Source organism: Thunnus albacares, chromosome 5 (genome assembly GCF_914725855.1).
Source record: "Thunnus albacares chromosome 5, fThuAlb1.1, whole genome shotgun sequence".
In the NCBI taxonomy this organism is placed as follows: Eukaryota; Metazoa; Chordata; class Actinopteri; order Scombriformes; family Scombridae; genus Thunnus; species Thunnus albacares.
Window position 1 is genome coordinate 28,477,394 of NC_058110.1, and position 12,200 is coordinate 28,489,593.

Genomic DNA, 12,200 nt, shown 5'->3' on the forward strand with positions numbered 1-12,200 from the left:
ATACACAGCACAGGCATTTAAAATATCTAGAGTGTTCCTTGTTATGTTTCACGTTGGGGATTTAAATAAAACATTAATCAAAAGTTTCTTAAACTTGTAATCTGAAAGGTAGAGAAGTACTTCACATTCACAACAGTGGAGGAGCTCCCATACAAGGTGCTGCCCCGATCATCTGGAGCAATTCTGGAGGTTCAGTTTCTTCCTCAAGGACAATTTAACATCTGGACAGGACAAGGCGAGGATTGACCCGCCAACTACTGGACGACCTGTTCATGAGCCACAGCTGCTCGATTTTTTTTTTTTTTTTTTTTTAATGTGACCAATGTATTATTTAATGAAATAAAACTTAATGAACCATTTTATGAGCTGAATTTTGTAATACACCACCTTCATCTGCAAAAGAAATCATAACTTTTGGCAATTTTTTTGACTTTTACACTGAAAACAAGTTTGTCTTTTCAACAAACAAGTTGTGAAACATGACCGTCTACAGCCACACTAGCTGTGTTTTGCTGATGTTTAGCGGGTATGTTGACCATGTTCACCATCTTATTTTAAGGTACTATCATGCTAACATTTGCCTCATAAATCAAAGTATTGGACAAATTAAAAATTTGACCTGATTATGGTGCTAGATGGGAACTGAAGAGGTCACCCAGTTCATCCTGAGGGAAACATGAATGTGTTTACCACATTTCATTGTAATCCATCCAGTAGTTGTTGAAACATTTCATTCAAACCCACAAACATCGACCTCATTGTGGTGCTACAGAGAAAGTCAGTGGATCATCAAAGCCAGCAGGCTTCGTTCTCTGAGGGTCATGAATGTCTGTACAAAATTTCATGCAACAATTAATGATCGATAGGAAATTAATCGCCAACTATTCTGATAATCAAGTAATCATTTTGAGTCATTTTTTAAAGAAAATTACACTTACATTTACATGAAGAAATTTGGCGATTTTGTCTTACGCGAGGCAAAGAACAAACACATCTGACCAACTGGTGAAACATAAGATAACAGTGTTTGTAAGTAATGGGTTCAAATAAGTGGAGAAGCACAGGGGTCCAAGTGGAGCCTTACCAAAAAACAAAATAGTAAAAAAAAACAAAAAACAGTACCAACAATCAATATTGACAGAGAACAGTATTACTTAAAGGACCAGTGTGTAAGATTTAGGGGGATCTGTTGGCAGAAATGGAATATATTCATAAGTATGTTTTAATTAGTGTATAATCACCTGAAGATAAGAATTGTTGTGTTTTCGTTATCTTAGAATGAGCCCTTTATCACTGCGGGTCCTCTTCCACAGAGTCCGCCATATTGCACCGCCATGTTCCTACAGTAGCCCAGAATGGCCAAACCAGACGCTGGCTCTGGAGAGGGCCTTTCACGTTTTTCGCGAGTTTCGCAGCCACCATAGGTTCTCCTACATGCTAGAAAGGGGAGGTTGAGGGGAGGGATGTTCATTTGGTTGCAATCTGCAACCTCACCACTAGATGCCACTAAATCCTACAAACTGGTCCTTTAATTACAACATTCAGTTGGACCTCTGAAAATTAGACCAGATATATTTATCAAATGAGCAGATTACATGCGATGTCCCCATCTGATCCGTAGTGATTTTGTTACAAGGAGCACAGTGTAGATGGATGCTGGCTAAAGAAAGTATGCGAGGCGACAAAGGTGTCACTGAATCAAAGAGCAGCTCTTGTGCTCGTCTGCAGGATTTCCTCATCCTGCCTCTCAGCAGCACTGAGCCCATCGCCTAGCAACACCAGCCTCTGTGATTTCTCAGGCTCTCGTCCAGCCGTACCCAAGAGGAGGCTGCCTCAGACAGACACTCTCAGATCTGTTGTTTCCGGTCTTTTGATATTAAATCCAGCCTTTGATGTCCAAAAGCATCACATGCTGAAGCAGAGAAATCAAAACTAGTTTGTGGGAGATGCAAGAAAATAAAAGACTACTGTGAGGTCAAGAAATCATGTGTTCAACCATCAGTGTGATTCCTGATATTATAGTGAAGTTATTATAGTTTATATATATATGTATATATATATATATATATGTCCATGCTCAGTTGATGTGTGTGTATGTGTGTTTGTGTGGTTATCAGTGTGATTCAGTGGGCGGGGACTAAACGAGCCTGCAGCTCATCTTGCCCTACTTTCCCCCAAAAAACAACGTGCGCAGAAAAACAAATGTTCACCTTCATTGGCCAGACATGTTTGCTGAGCAGAACTGTTGAAATGAACAAAATGTCCTGGCTCAGACACCATAGGGTGTGTAACACAAAGCGCACACAGTAAAGCGCTCACAGTTTCTTGTTTGTTGGTTTAGCCTTATTTAAGATTATTGGAGAGCAGCTTTTTGCATTATTCATCTTCTATTCTGACATTTTTGTTTCTTTACTAGCGGCTTTCCATTTTTAAAAGCCGTTTTAAGTATTGAATAAAACTTCTGACGGGTTGTTTTTGATCAGAAAAGAGCTATGGAAGGTTTAATGATTTTATGATTGATACTAAAAATCACTTTTCATTCAGAAGCCTTTGCATTAAATTTGTCCAAGGCTTCATTATAACATTAAAAAAACATTTCATGACTAATGTAATTGTTTTAAATAGTCAAGTTTTCATTTTTCTCTCACATTCTGTTTTGTTGAGCAGATTGTAACACCTATTTAACGCTGCCATTTTGTCCAGTTCTCCCTTGTAAAAGAGATAATGTAACTCAAGTAGACGCCCCAAAACTCATGTACAGACGGCAGAGCCCTGTTGTCAGTATTCATGTTGTAATTTCAAATTTCAAGGTATGACATTTGCAGTTTTTAATTTACTTTTTTAAACTGCAGGGTGATAAAATTCTACAAAATTCATAATGAATGTTGACTAAAGGCAAATCATCTGTGTTTACACATTTTTCACTGTGAGATACAGTATTTTCTGCTTTCTTCTCCATTGATGGTGAGTTGTAGTTTAAAAAGAATAGTTTGACATTTTAGGAACTTTTTTGCTGAGATGACAAGATTGATACATCTCGTCAGGCTTGGATGAACACATTGTTCTTTTTGTTGATAGGGTTCAGCCAAACAACTTGTTTTTTGGAAGAGGCCAGCTGCTTTGTTGCTGTAATGATGTCAGTTTCACTCCCAGTAGTCCTCCCCTGTGACCCTAGTTGACCTTGTTCCACCATTCATTGAATCCTGTCGTCCTCACATCTGGTGGTGGATGGAGATTTGGATTGCTTTTGGGCATCTGAATATTTGATACTACTCTAGCTGACACAGCTTCCTGAAAAGTACTTTCCTTTGTTTTTGTTCCAGCTGTTCCAGTGCTGACCCAGTACTCACCCTATCCACTCTTTATGGGATCCTGTCACTGTTTCCCTCGCAGGAATCACTGACGGGAACAGCAGCCATTTAAAGAGCCTTGCAGTCGATAAGTAGCTGCCGGTGCTGGGGGGCTTAAAGCCTGTGACTCCTTAAGCAATTAAGCTTACCCTAACATGATTAACACACAATGGAGCCAAGGTCAAAAATACTTCTAATGACTCAGTGCTCCAGAGGAAGTCTGATACTAATCAGTCCTTCCAGGAAATTGTGATTTTGTGATCGCAATAATTAACACAAATTCAAGAAATCTCCACAATATTCGCGAGAGCTCGCAGTTTTGCTTAATTACCATATTTTTTGGCATGAAATGGCCAAATCAATAGACCGCCTGTGATTTGGACCAGTTGTCGTCTTTTCATGTCGTGGAAACTTGCGTCATTGTAGCGCGCAATCAGCAAGGATTCAGGCCCGCGTTCAGGTGGAAGATGGACAAATCTCACCTGCCAACAAAAAAATGACTGCCGATGATAAAAAAACGATCAAAACAACTCCCAAATGTTCCCAAATGAGGTTTACGTTCAGTTAGTCGAAAGAATACAAGTTGATGCGTTGTTCAGACAGCAAAGATGGACATAATCTACCTCAAACATAAAAATAATAACTTTTTAATTAGTGAGCTTTAAATGCTAGCTACATCAGTGATCTGAGTATGATCTGACCGTAGAGATCTCCTGACGGTTGGATTGATTACTGTGCAGTGTGGTTGCAGACATTCATTCAGACGTCCAACAGTTTCGGCGTTTGTTATACAGTTAGCATTACAAGTAGCCTCACAGAGCCGCTAGCATGGCTGTAGACTCATAAGTTGTTAACTATTGGACAAAGCCAAAGCTTCCAAATCTTTATGCTAAACTAAGCTAACCGCCTTCAGGCCCTAGTTTTATTATTTACCTACAAACACGACACATTATTGATCTTCTCATCTGATGGCAATATAAGCAAATGTGCATGTTTTCAAAATGTCAAACTAGTCCTTTAATTCCCTGAAGATGTTGCTCTTTAGCTAACGTAATATCTGTTTGCAGTAATATAAAAGCTTTAAAAAGAGTTTAGTCCATGTGTTTGTGAAATTCTTTCATCAGTTTTGAGGAGGTTTCACATTCCCCACATTTATCATTTATTTATTGGGACCATGTCAGCACACAGCTAAAGTAAACGCATGAAAATCCCCTGAAGTTATTTTTGCTGCAGCAGCAGTATCGCACCCAGGAGTGATGCTTTGAGCTGCAGAGGCAGAGAAGCACTCTGGCTGAGACGTTAGCTGCACGGGCTAATCTGCATTGGCAGACCTGCTAAATAAATCAGCAGTGATGTTAGCATGACTGCAAACAGCTTCTGGTAATGGGTGTTTCAAACTTACAAAGGTCATCCGTCAAGGGCTTTTGGATGTGACCCAGTATGCAGAACGAGGACATAATTTATGAAGGTTATTATCAGAACATGCAGTTCACGTTAGTTCAGTGGTTAGCTTGTGGCCTGTCTTCACTGGTAGCATCTACTGGTTATTACCAGTTAAACCAAAGAAAACTAAAAATTGTTTTATTTGAGTCATTTTTAGAGGTAAAATTGTCCGGTAATGCACAAGAAAAAAGCATATTAGAGAAAAATCTGAAAAAATAAACATCATTTGGTGCAACAGAAGTAATCTCCTTTTCTATCCCTTTTAAAGTCTTGTGAGTCATCACAATTGTCTTGTGACCCTTTGTGAGGAAACCACTGTTTTATTTATATGTAGTAATAACACACATCATAATTAGGTATTGAAAACTCTTATTTACAGGGTCAGTGAAGAGTGGATCTCATAAACTGTGCACACTGTGCAAAACCCCAAAATCCTTCCCCAGTTTAGTAAACAAAAGTATTTTTTTCCCCATAGTGTCCTGCAGTACTGTGTATATGACTTCCCTCTTGGTCAGTTCACTAAAACACATCGGTATGATGGTTTGGTTGAACCTGAAGAAAACAAAACAAAAACCAGATATTATCATTAAAAGTTGAGCAGAAAATAAGCACTTTTTTTTGGAGGAGTGCAACACATTTTTCATAAATTGATCTCCATACCATTAATCTCTACTGAATTAATACATTATGTTGTCCTTTCTAATGTTTTAAATCATTTACCGATCATTTACATTTTCTAAATAACAAGAAACTACAGTAATTCTTAAAGACTTAATTATTTTTCTCATTGTTTTACGCCGAACAGAAAAGTCTGCTGACTGTCTAAAACATTTTATACTATGAAAGTATACATGATCATAGTAATACTATAATAATAATAATAATAATAAACTTTATTTGTATAGCACCTTTCATATAAAATGCAGCTCAAAGTGCTTCACAAAAAAATAAACAAAAATAAGAAAATAAAAATGTCATGTCACCAGCACTATGTCATGTCAGTATTTCATTATATCTCTATCTACCTTTCAAGTACACTTAGTACACACACACATCTCCACCAGTGTGAGCACAGCAGTCAAGAAAATTCATTTAAAATAGATTTGGGAATGCATTTTGGAGTAAGTCATATACATGCATAATACAGAACATTCATGCAGCATCTGCACACGCCTCATTGGTAGTGGCTTGTAGAGCCTTGCACCTGCAGTCAGAAGGGATAACATTACAAGCTGTGTGCTCAGCAGCGCGACTCGCAGCTCTCTCCAGCAGACCAAAGAAGGGAGCAAAAGTAGGTCACCCTCCCAGAGACCCACACATCTCTCCCAGTGATTCCACGCTGCAGTGCTGCTCACGTCTGCCATGAGAGGGCCTCTGATGGAAACAAAAATGGGAGTCGACAGACGCCTTCCTCATGGTTTTCCTACACAAAGGCAGGGAAGCCTCATCCTCGCTCTTGGTAGATGCCACACAAGCAAAAGCAGATGCAGGAAGCAGCTCATGAACAGTCCACTACTGATATGATAGCTGGGCAGTCTCTTCTGTAAATCATCTCATTGTTAAGCAAACCAGTCTCATTCATCCCATGACTAATAATCAGCCCAAGAAACCTCACTGATTGCCTTCTCAAATTTTAAAGGGTAAGCTAGTATTTTTAAGTCTTTAAACAATATTCATATGCCCATTTGTAAATTGAAAGAGTTGTCAGTCACTGCAAATGTTCCTCCTGTCCATATTGGCCCTAAAGAGATCCATCTCCTATTGTGATTCCTGTGTAAGTGATGGTAAACAGAGACGTCCTTTCAAAAGAAAAATCTGTATAAGTCACTTCAGCAAATGCCCCAAACTTATTATGTTTACATTGAAGTATCAAAGCCTTAACTCTAGCAGCTGTATGTGTTGCCCTCCCATCAGTGTGTGATGGTGAGGTGCACCAAATAAGGGCAGCAGACAGCTTGAATATAGTTAAAACAAACTATTTTAATGAGAGTGCCTGCTCTGCATTACACACTCTTCTCTTGCTGTTTTTCCTCTGAGATAAACGTAATATATTCCAAACTAAATAATACTACTGAAATAAACATGTTGTACACATCACATTAATTAACAGGTTAGTTTGCTAGGCTACTAACCTCACATTGAGTGACAATCTCTTTGAACAATGTCTGCTTTTCTAATACCAAGAAGTGTGAAGTGTGAATATACTGGATGGACAACTGCCTCAGGGTGAGATGGATACACCTATTGGTGCAATATATGACATTCAGCCCCACTAGATGTCAGCAAACAACTATTTGCTATGTAAAGATATAGTGGAGTAATGGCGTCCTGAGCAGAGAATGAAGTCACACTCCCTCTGTGTGTGTTGTAATCCGAGCCTCTCTGTTCTTTGTTTTGATAGTCGGTCTGGCCGTGCATGTTAGTGCATGTTAGTGCATGTTAGTGCATGTAAGTCTCTCCGTGTCCTACATGGATGTGAAAAGAGAACTGGATACAGCGTCAGAGGCGGTACGCAGTAAGAGAATCTCGTTCATATTTGATCAGCACCGCCTATTTGTGAGCTGTCAGTTAAAGGACTGCTTTCTTTCTTTTTTTTTCCAACTTTAGGGTTGCACATTTGTTTTGGTCTGAGGTGCTGGCGCTCTAGTGTGACATCTAGTGGGGCTGAATGTCGTATATGTGCACCTTTAAAGTGTAAAGTTAGTAATCTATGCAAAATAAAGAAAAACAATGGGTATACAACCGAGTTCAACTTAATTTCCGATGAACTGGTATTCTTACCACAAATTAAATATAAATCTTTCACATATTCTCCCCGCCTTGAAAAAATGTCGTCTCTGTATTCAACTACACCAGTACAGTTTTTTTTTACCCCTAAATCCGTAGAGTGGTCTCTCTCTGTCAGTCCTTATACCCACTCAATACTTTATACACCATGACACACTTCGGCCAAAAGATTGTGTGCTCATCTCTTTCCTCAGGCCAAAGCCACTGTAGAGTCTCTTTTCTCAATCTTTTATTTTAACAGTCCATGAGGTGTATCAGTCCATTTCCATTACTTAGGCCGCCAGTAGCCGCTCACAGCTGTTTCTCTGGTGGACACTGTTCTCTGTGTGAAACTCCTCCAGCATCTCAGTTCACACATCCTCCTCGATTCCCAGTGTCATCCTTGTAGTCTATATCATCCAGTTCTCCCATGTCAGCAGCCAGGTTTTCATCCTGTTCCTCATCAGCTCCATGGAGCAAGTGTTGTCTGTCTGAAACATCAGATGTGCCCTGAGGATAGAGTTCCTGTGCTTTGAGATTCAGTGCCAGTGGACCTTGACCAAGAGAGTAGTCCTGTGGGAAACTCCTCATCTGATTCCTCATCAGCGTCTGTTTGCTGGGTGTGTTGTGTTACGAGTCCCTGTTTGAGTCTGTTATTGTCTCTTGTCCTTACTTGCTCTGTGCCCTGGAGTGGTTTTGTGTTTTCATGTACAAACAGGAAGTCACATGGCAACAACAGATTTCAATGAAGGACTTTTCCACTCTCCAGTTGGACAAACACTGGACTGTTATCCCCTTTCCGTCCTCTGATGATGTAAACCTCCTTCCCCCAGTGCAAGCGGAGCTTGCCTGGCCATCCCCTCTCCGTCATATTCTTCACCAGAACTCAGTTGACTCACTCTTGACCATATATTCTTTTGTCATATTGTTTTTTTCCACTGTCGGCTGACTTGCCTGCATGTTTAAATGCTATATCATAGGCCTCTGTCATCCTCTTTCTCTATTTCTCATGTTTATGATGTTTATCCTGTTTACCGTGCCATGTACTTAAACATGTTAGCATGCTAACATTTGCTGATTAGCATTAAACATAAAGTATTGTAAAGCTAAGGCTAACGGGAACGTCATACATTTCACAGGTATTTGAGATAAACTAAACTATTGGACAAATCTGATGATGATTGCACCGGATGAAAAGTAAAGAGATTACCACAGTTTTCCTGAAGGAGATATGAATGTCGGTACCAAATGTCATGGCGATCCATCCAATAATTGTGGAGACCTATCACTTAGAACCACAGATGGTCACCAAAGTCAGTAGGATTCATCCTCTGAGGATCACGACTAGCTGTTCAAAATTTCACAGCAATACATCCACTAGATGTTGAGATATTTCAGTCTCGACCAAAGCGGTGGACCAACTGATTGGCATCTCTTAGCCGCTGACTACAAACAACTGCACAGTTGATCATATCTGTGTTGTTCCTCTGACATTTGGTTGTGTCAGTGAATGATGGTGGTATTGTCAAGACACCTCCGCCGAGAGTGAATGAGATCATCTCCATTCATAGCCTGAGTGGCAGCCTTTTTAAAGCTGGGGATAGGAAGGAACAATGGCGCTCTATGAAAACCTGCAGTGAAATCCAAAGCAGGCGCTCATTCTCCAAGCTTTCCATTTCCTATGAATTAATAATAGCCCTGCTGGGGAAATGGATGCACTTAAGATCCCCTCATTTAACAGCTGCATTGGAAAGTGGTAGATTAACTGTAGGATGTGTTAAAAAGCTATTAGTTTCAGTGAGTCAGGCCTTTCCAATGAATACATTTCACAGCTTGCAGCAGTAAAACATGACATGCAGGACTTATCATACAGTATCAAAGGTGTGAAAAACATGAGATGAATCTGACTGTTAAGAATCAAGAGCAGTAACTGAAGCTGTCGTGGGTGTTTGCTTATTCACTGCCTGAGTTAACACTCCAGAGAGTATAAAAATACCTTCATCACACTTTTCTGATGAATATGTAGCTGAAACATCTCAGACACAATGAAGAGATGAAGATCTGAGAGTTAATCAATATCAGCTGTACAAATTATCAGCGCTAATGAGTTAAACACAATATCATCACCAATTCCTGAATATATTTATTTACTCTCTGTCTTTATTTATAGAAAATGGAAAGAATAACAGAATAAGACTGATTAACCTACAGACCTTCCAGTTATTTTTATCTTGACCTGTAGTGACTAAAACTTAAATGTTCTCCTTTTTTGGTGTTTTAATCGAAAAAAACAATGAAAAATGTCAGAATGACGTTAATCCTTGGAGAAAATACTGTCGTATTTTTCATATGTGCTTAACATGACAGCATTGTTCAGAGAAATCACGTTGTATTCATTCAAATGAGCTGAAATGTGACGTCAGTGCTCTACGCGCTCACATGCAGAGGGCTGAGCATGTGTTGCTTTCAAGTGCCGTCGGAAATGTTGAGATCATTACGAGTTGTGCGACATAATGCAACTGTTAAGAGTCGGAATTTTCTATGATCAGCTGTGGAAAGTAACAAAATACGTTTACTTACCTGTACTTAATTACAGTTTTGAAGGTCTTATACTTAACTTCAAAACTTAAATTTTATGTTACTTTAGCCTAAATTTCTGCTCACAACATTTCAGAGAGAAATAGACTGATTGTAGGCTGCTTTTTACTCCACTACATGTATTTAACATAATATAAGTATTGGATTTTACATACAAAACACATGTTAAATATATAATATATGGTGCAGTTTTGTAGATTAATTTGCCCAACAATATGTAGACCTCGTTAAAATGAGCTCAACCTCAATATTAAAATGCTGATTACATGCTAATGCATAAATATTAATAACATACTATACAACTATTCTGCATAATGAATAGGCCTGTTTCTACTTTTGATACTTTAAATACATTTTGCTGTTAATACTTCTGTACTTTTATTCAAATAAAATATTGAATGCAGGATTTTTACTTGTGACTTGAGTGTTTCACTGTGGATTTTCTACTTTCACATAACGTAAAGGATTTGAATACTTCTGCCACTACTGGTTATGATACCATGATAAGATGGAGTGATGTTCAGAGAATAAGTAAACCTATTAAAGGCCTACTGCTTGTGTAGAGGTGATATGTTTTATTATTACAAAGTATGTGTTATATGCAGTGTCATTTATACTTTTTTTGGAAATTGGATTAACATTGGATTTGTTGTATCAAAACTGAGCTGAATTTTTGGACTTTACATTCATCCTTTAGGATGAAATGCTGCTTAAAGAATAATAGCCTACAAAGTTTTTAGAAAACTACAATCATGGTGTTTGACAGTTTGAAAAAGTTAAGATGGCAGCCCGTGTGGTTCATCGGCAGCATTCTTTACAGTGGAGTAAGAAGTATTTCTAAATATTTTTTACTAAAGTAAAAATTTTATGTGCTCATAGTTTTTTAAACCTTTGTTTGCAAAGTAGTAGCTGCCAAATAAATGTAGTGGAGTAAAAAGTACAATATTTCCCTCTGAAATGTAATGAAGTCGATGTATGCATAAAAGTCGATGTGGCATAAAATAGAAGCACTAAAGAAGCAGTCAGATAAAATAGAAGCACTAAGTTCATAATTTTTCAAGTCTGTCAGTACGGTCAGGTGGCCATATGAACAGTGAAAGAGGTTTTCCTCACTGTAATCATTCCTCCTGTTCATACTGGCTATTAAAAGATCCTTCAAATGCGCTTTCAATGTAAGTGATGGGGGCCAAAATCCACAGTGTGTCCACACAGTCATTTTGTGCAAAAACGCATTTAAAAGTATATCTGAAGCTTAGATGAGGCTTCAGCAATCTGAGTTAGTCATATCAAGTGGATATCTGCCACATTTACAATCTTTTTAGCATCAAATTCCCTCTTTGTGTTTCCTCAGACAGTGTTTCCCCATTGAGCTGCAGTGGAAGTATAGTAACAAAAAGAAGGATTTTGGCTCTAAAAAGACTAACATTAAAAGATTTCCACCTGATTTGACTAATTTGAACGGCTGAAGCATCATATTAGCTATAGATAAACTTAAAAATACATTTTTGCACAGAAAAGGAGGACTGTGGATTTTGTCCCCCATCCCATGATTACTATTATATGAAAAAAAAACCCAAAACGATTTCAATGTTGATTTGGGCACTTGATTATTGTTTTAAGACAGAACTGAAAAATTGTGAGCCCGTCTTTCCACCAGTCATCGTTTCCCCACTAAAACTCAGCTGAATAAAAGTCGTACATCGGAGGTAGGACGCTTAAAAGTACGAGCTCATCCGGAGTTCATGAAGGCAGCACAGCGTCCTGTACTGAGTGGAGCCGCTTCAGATCATCAGTGAGTGAAGCGCTGCAGGAGCAGGAGAGACGGAGGGAGGATCACTGTAACGGATACTTACATCTTCTGCTTTACTCTACACAGGAGATGAAACCCGCATTTTAAACACAACAAAAACTTCACTCCAGCCCAAGATGACGGTGGATTTTGAAGACTGTATTAAAGATTCACCCCGGTTTAGGTAAGAACATGAAACTCCTCATCTGCCCGCTGAACTGTTGAACGCCTCAGCAATGCTCATACTGACTGTA

General features: G+C 38.8%; 1 protein-coding gene across 2 annotated transcripts in view; it reads left to right on the top strand.

The window, feature by feature from the left end:
* The first annotated feature begins 11,962 nt into the window (after nt 1-11,962).
* Nucleotides 11,963-12,200, top strand: part of acap3a (ArfGAP with coiled-coil, ankyrin repeat and PH domains 3a) — an 82,887-nt gene continuing 82,649 nt past the window's right edge. For both annotated transcript variants that reach the window (XM_044351418.1, XM_044351419.1), the window contains exon 1: nt 11,963-12,130. In XM_044351418.1, coding sequence (XP_044207353.1) covers nt 12,084-12,130 — 47 coding nt within the window. In that variant the 5' untranslated portion in view covers nt 11,963-12,083. The remainder of the gene's footprint in view (nt 12,131-12,200) is intronic.